Source organism: Oncorhynchus mykiss, chromosome 3, assembly GCF_057628025.1.
Source record: "Oncorhynchus mykiss isolate SJ-2025 chromosome 3, ASM5762802v1, whole genome shotgun sequence".
Taxonomy (NCBI): Eukaryota; Metazoa; Chordata; class Actinopteri; order Salmoniformes; family Salmonidae; genus Oncorhynchus; species Oncorhynchus mykiss.
Genome location: NC_143024.1, coordinates 46060774 through 46067500, shown reverse-complemented (window position 1 = coordinate 46067500; position 6727 = coordinate 46060774). Strand labels below are relative to the sequence as shown.

At 44.3% G+C, this 6727-nt stretch overlaps 1 protein-coding gene across 3 annotated transcripts in view; it reads left to right on the top strand.

The window, feature by feature from the left end:
* tgfb2 (transforming growth factor, beta 2) overlaps nt 1–4329 on the top strand; it is a 36784-nt gene extending 32455 nt beyond the window's left edge. For all 3 annotated transcript variants that reach the window (XM_021596503.3, XM_090229357.1, XM_090229356.1), the window contains exons 3-7: nt 131–263; nt 378–488; nt 1200–1368; nt 1813–1966; nt 2233–4329. In XM_021596503.3, the coding sequence (XP_021452178.1) occupies nt 131–263; nt 378–488; nt 1200–1368; nt 1813–1966; nt 2233–2391 (726 nt within the window). In that variant the 3' untranslated portion in view covers nt 2392–4329. The remainder of the gene's footprint in view (nt 1–130; nt 264–377; nt 489–1199; nt 1369–1812; nt 1967–2232) is intronic.
* The last annotated feature ends 2398 nt before the right edge of the window (nt 4330–6727 follow it).

Below are 6727 nucleotides of genomic sequence, written 5' to 3'. Positions count from 1 at the left end.
GAGAGCAGTCTTGGAGACTGGGGGGACCACTACTAGACCCGAGTAACTGAACCAGGAGCGACTTCTGGGACTCTTGCCAGAATTTCCCTCCAGGTTGTTCTCATACATAGGACACGTGTTGTTTCCACAGATTTTGAGTCACAAGGACCTGGCGTCCCCGACGCAGCGCTACATTGACAGCAAGGTGGTGCGCACGCGCACGGAGGGGGAGTGGCTGTCTTTTGACGTGACAGAGGCAGTCAGTGAATGGTTGCTTCATAGAGGTAGGACGCAGAGGTTTTGACCTCCTATACTACAGCGGAATCACTGATCATACATGATGCTGAAATCTCATTGGCCTGTTGTATATGAACAATCCTGTCTATTTTTCCCCCCAGACAGAAACAGTGGATTCAAGATCAGCTTGCACTGTCCATGCTGTACGTTTGTGCCCTCAAACAACTACATCATCCCCAATAAGAGTGAGGAGCTGGAAACCCGCTTTGCAGGTATGTATTGGACAGTATATGTGTGTTACTCTACAGGCATACAGATGCTGTCTTAATTCGACTAGTTTCTCACGGCAGGAGAAGAATCCTGCAGTTAAAGGAAATGTGAATTATTATGGACATTTTTGAAGGGGATGATACATTTTTCATTCGTGAAAATCAAGTCTGAAATTTTTAAGTGGAAATTAAAAACTTTAGAAGCCTTGAACACTACCGTTTGCGTTTCCTGCAGTGCAGGAACATTTTCTGCACTGCACTAAAGATAGAATATCTGTACATTGAGAGATAAGTACATTGTATTTTACTTTCCTTCATATGTAGCTAACTGACATGAATACTTATGCAGCAATGTGTTTGGCAAGTGTAAATAAGAAGTGCAGTAAGTAGCAGATATGCAGTTTGTGTGATTCACTGTTACAGATGATTTGGAGTATGTCCCAAATGGCACACTAGTCACTATATAGTGTACTACTTTTGACCAGAGCCCTATGGGTCCTACACAGATGTTCTATCTTAATTTGATCACTCTGTTGTCGCAGAGAATTTTCCTGCACAGCAAGAAATGCAAATTGTAGTATATTCCAAAGGTTTTAAAAAGCTTTTAAAAAGTGTCATTTCCACTTTAAAATGTCACACTTGATTTCCCCTAACTTGATTTGACATTGTATGAACATGATGGATTTTGATGATATGTATGTGTGTGATTGACAGGTATAGATGACAGCTTCCACCACAGCGGAGACCTGAAGGTGTATCGGAAGCGGCGCCACAGCGCCCAGGCTCCACACCTGCTCATGATGCTGCTGCCCTCCTACCGCCTAGAGTCCCAGCACAAGAGCCACCGCTCCAAACGAGCCCTGGATGCTGCCTTCTGCTCCAGGTACTGACCCATAATGACCCCTACTGACCCCACTGATCCTCACCTGACCTCGACACCACTCTGCTGGCGGGAACTCAACACACACACACAAGCATGTGCGCATGCACACTCACAGCTAATAGATACTGTACACACCGAGTAAATTGTTACCATCTCTGTCGGCAGCTCACCCTCTCAGTGACACACACACACACACTTGGCAGTTGTTCTTATTGCAGAACTCTCTCTGCTCACAGCTATGCATGTATTCACTCTCTCTTACACACACACACACACACACACACACACACACACACACACACACACACACACACACACACACACACACACACACACACACACACACACACACACACACACACACACACACACACACACACGTGTGGCTCCCACAGAACCGTATCCATCCCTCACTCCTAACTCTCTCTGTCTTCCTACGCACAGAAATGTCCAGGATAACTGCTGCTTGCGGTCGCTCTACATCGACTTCAAGAAAGATCTGGGCTGGAGGTGGATCCATGAGCCCAAGGGCTACAATGCTAATTTCTGCGCCGGGGCCTGTCCCTATCTATGGAGCGCTGACACCCAGCATTCCAAGGTGAGAAGTCAAGGGTCAAAGGTTAAATAATCCAAAGGGATTGGTTTAGAGCCAGCAGAGGTCAGAGTGGTAGTAGAGAAGTGGTGAGAGTAGCAGTGTGGAGTAGTGGTCATTGTGGCAGCATTGTGCAGTGGAGTTCTTCTGTAGATCGTCTCATTCCTCTTTTTAGTTTTTTCATAGTTTCAAAGCAGCACTGGTCAAAGACCATTGCCTTTGTCAACATCAAGCCTCATACTCATACCTCTGTGTGTGATTCTTCGCTTCAGGTGCTAGGCCTGTACAACACCATCAACCCGGAGGCGTCAGCATCACCCTGCTGTGTGTCTCAGGATCTGGAACCTCTCACCATCCTCTACTACATCGGCAAGACCCCCAAGATAGAGCAGCTCTCCAACATGATCGTCAAGTCCTGCAAGTGCAGCTAGGAACTGTGCATATTCAGTCACACACACACACACACACACACTTGGATACACACACATTCAGTCACACACACATGCACACACGCGTGTATGCACCCACCCACCCACACATATAAATACACATACTGTACATATACACATACACACATTCCTCAACAAACACATATTGTACATTCACACAGTCAGTCACACTATTAGTCTCCTGCACTATTGTACAGACATATTTGATCTCCTACAAGCACAAGTGGAAAAGGTGCTGAGCAGATCTAGGTACAGAAAACATGTCTCCCGAAACATCCATGCGCACACACACACACACACACACACACACATACACACATACACACATACACACACACACACACACACACACACACACACACACACACACACACACGCAGCTGTGGCTTTTGTACAGGTGTGCCTGTGTTTTTGTGTTTAGAAAGGCCCTGTTAACATGCCTCACCTCACACACTTGTCACACAAAGACACAAGAGTACGGCAAACACTGGAAAAAAAGTATACGTGTCTATATGTGAAATAATACGTCTGAGAAACAAAGACGACCCCCCGGTTTCAACATTCAAAGCAAGCCATCTCCTTGATTTTGTTTGTCTCGTTTTGCATCCTTTTGAAACTATTGTAATTTTATATTTTGTTTAGATTTTTGATAATTGTATTGCCTATTTAATATCCAGTGTTTTATGGTTAGCCCCCAACACGTTTTCAACTCTCTCGAGAAGTGGTGGATGAATCCACTTCCCAATGTCAGTTTACTAATATGTTATAACATAGTAATGTTATAATTGCATCCCATATGCTGTTTATATGTGCTGTAACAGCCACTTTAGGCAGAAAGAGGCTAGGAGAGTGTAAGAGAGAGACAGAGAACAAAAGAAAATAAGCACACCTAGCATGCCTACCTTTTCAACAGAGACTCATCCTCACACAGGCATACTCATAAAAAAAACACACACACACCCATCCCAAACACTGCAGCAGGCAACATATTCAAACTCTGCTGGAATGAACAGTCCTGACATTTTGATAACAAAACAACTAAACAAGAAAAGTGTCCCAAAGTAATGTTGAACTCTGTTTACCTTGTGCATTGCATCTTGAATGCTTTAGGAAGCCCAACAGTGATTCCATCAACTACACAAGGTATGTCATCATAAACACACGTTTAAGATTTCCCTGGATATGTTGGATTGTTCTGAGTAGAACCGGATTGTCGTTGTCTATATGATGCAGTGGTATGGGAATGTGGAAGTATGTTAGTTAGGGAGGTATACTAGTGTTGTCGTGACAATTAGAGAGAAGGGATACAATAGGTGAGAATGGACAGTAGATGTGACCTGGTTCAGAGATTATCCATGTACCTTTGAGACCATTCCATTAGGTCTGAGATGACTTTAGGTCAGAGGTCAAAAGGTCATATTTACAGGTGTGCAGTAGTAGTTATGGACACCAGCATTGTATCTGCTCATTTGCATCCGAAAAGCTTTGTCTCGCCCGCCTCCCTCAAAGTGTAAAGCCATTATTCAGTCATAGGTTTTTGTCCTTTGTAGGAATAAAAATTGTTGGATACAAAGAATTGCACTGACGCTATTTTGATTCTGTTTTTTATTTTTGTATTTTTTAATAGTCGTTACTTCCCCGTTATTAAATGAGTGTTGATGATGTGACTTAGAGCAGGAAGTGTAGGTGACACTACCCCGCCCCTAACCCCACCCCCCTTTGTGCACCCGCGCCAGAGGACTTCCTGGAAAACCAGGAAGAGGAGCGAGGCACCAATATTGTCATGATAGAGCTATTATTTTTCGTTGTTGTTGTTTATGATGATTATGTTTTTGTTGTTGTTGACCCACTATGATGTATTGTAACACATTATTGTTGTTGTACTCTAGTGGTAAATAAATTATTTAAATTACAAGGGAATAACGCAATTCGCCTTTCCTTTTTGCTGTTAATCTGTGTTAATCAAAGCAGGATATTACATAAATGTTATCAAACCTTGAGAGAGATGTTGAAAGAGAAGTTTCAAAAACAGATTCATTTGCCACTCCCATTGAGCAAAACAATAACCGTATGATTTTCTTATGCTGCATGAGTGGGCTGTCATTTACATCTCCAACACAAGCACTGAATGCATCTCTCTCTATTTCTTACTGTGAAAAGCTACGGAGGTAAGCTAGAATGGCACGTTGTTAGTACTCCACGAATGTACATTTACAGTGTCTGTCAGAATTGAATAACTCTCCAGAAGGGTAACTACCAGAGATGGACTCAGAAGGGAACGAAAGGGAGTCTGCAGATGAGGAGAAAAGAGGGAGTGTGTGCACAGATAGGGTGCAGGAAAGGAAAGAGAGATGGAAGGAGTATGAACAGTATTAATAGGACGTGGGAGGTTTGAGTCAGTCCGTTCTGGTATGACGCTTCTCACCTTGAGAGTGAAAGGGAGACAGGCAGGCTGCCCAGGTAGAAATATGACATGGCAGATATCTAAGTAACCGCTGAGATAAATAAAGACAGTGTGGTCCTAGGCAGAGCTGGACTTTCTGTGTGGTAACTCAGGAAGACACACACCCTCTAGGCCAACCTAGTGCCTGGCTCCACTCTAAAGACATCTGGCCCCTCATAAAACATGTCTCAACATCTCTGCTGGACCCAACGAGACTCTGGCATCATCTGAGCCTGAACCAATGGGGGGGACAGTTCTATTCTCAAATGATCAAGTTGGATACGACTGCAATGTTCAACACATCGTTCTCAATGCATTTTATTCACGCTTTGAAAACCACAACATCGAGCCGGGTGTGAGGGCCGTCACCGACCCAGAGGACTGGGTGATCTCGCTCTCCAAGGACGACGTGAGAAAGGTCTTTAATCAGGTCAACACCCGCAAGGCCACGGACCCTGGCAGTATTCCAGGGCGCGTTCCAGCTGGGAGGCATATGCGCAGAACAGCTGGGAGGCATATATATTCACAGTAATTTTAAACCTTGTCTGTAATCCCCACACGTTTTAAGATGATCACAGTCATCCCTGTTCTTAAGAACTCTAAGGCTTCATGCCACAATGACTACCGCCCTGTAGCACTCACTTCTGTAATCATGAGGTGCTTTGAGAGGCTAGTTATGGCACGCATTAACTCCACCATCCCAGCCACCCTAGACCCACTCCAATTTGCATACACCCCAACAGATCAATAGATGACGCAATTTCAATTGCTCTCCACGGTGACCTCACCCACCTAGATAAGAGGAATACACTATGAAACAAAGATAACTTACATAAAGAATGATAGTAAAAAGCTTTGGAGCACCTTAAATGAAATTTTGGGCAAAAAGGCAAACTCCGCTCCATCATTCATTGAATCAGATGGTTCCTTTGTCACAAAACCCACTGATATTGCTTTAAAATTGCCAAGAAACTGAAGATCTCGTACAACGCTGTGTATTAATCCCTTCACAGAACAGCGCAAACTGTCTCTAACCCGAATAGAAAGAGGAGTGGGAGGCCCCGGTGCACAACTGAGCAAGAGGACAAGTACATTAGAGTGTATAGTTTGAGAAACAGTCACCTCACAAGTCCTCAACTGGCAGCTTCATTAAATAGTACCCACAAAACACCAGTCTCAACGTCAACAGTGAAGAGGCGACTCCGGGATGCTGAACTTCTAGGCAGATTTCCTCTGTCCAGTGTCTGTGTTCTTTTGCCACACCTTAATGTTTTATTTTCATTGGCCAGTCTGAGATTTGGCTTTTTCTTTGCAACTCCGCCTAGAAGGCCAGTATCCCGGAGTCACCTCTTCAGTTTCTTGGCAATTTCTTTGTCTCTGGACATTTTGAGCCTGTAATCGAACCCACAAATGCTAATGCTCCAGATACTCAACTAGTCTAAAGAAGGCCAGTTTTATTGCTTCTTTAATCAGAACAACAGTTTTCAGCTGTGCTAACAAAATTGCAAAAGGGTTTTCTAATGATCAATTAGCCTTTTAAAATGATAAACTTGGATTCGCTAACATAACGTGCCATTGGAACACAGGAGTGAACTGACAAAAAGTGCTCTTCACTGACGAGTCGCAGTTTTGTCTCACCAGGGGTGATGGTTGGATTCGCGTTTATCGTCGAAGGAATGAGCGTTACACCGAGGCCAGTACTCTGGAGCGGGATCGATTTGGAGGTGGGGGGTGCGTCATGGTCTGGGGCGGTGTGTCACAGCATTATCGGACTGAGCTTGTTGTCATTGCAGGTCATCTCAACGCTGTGCTTACATTGAAGACATCCTCCTTCCTCATGTGGTACACTTCCTGCAGGCTCATCCTGACATGACC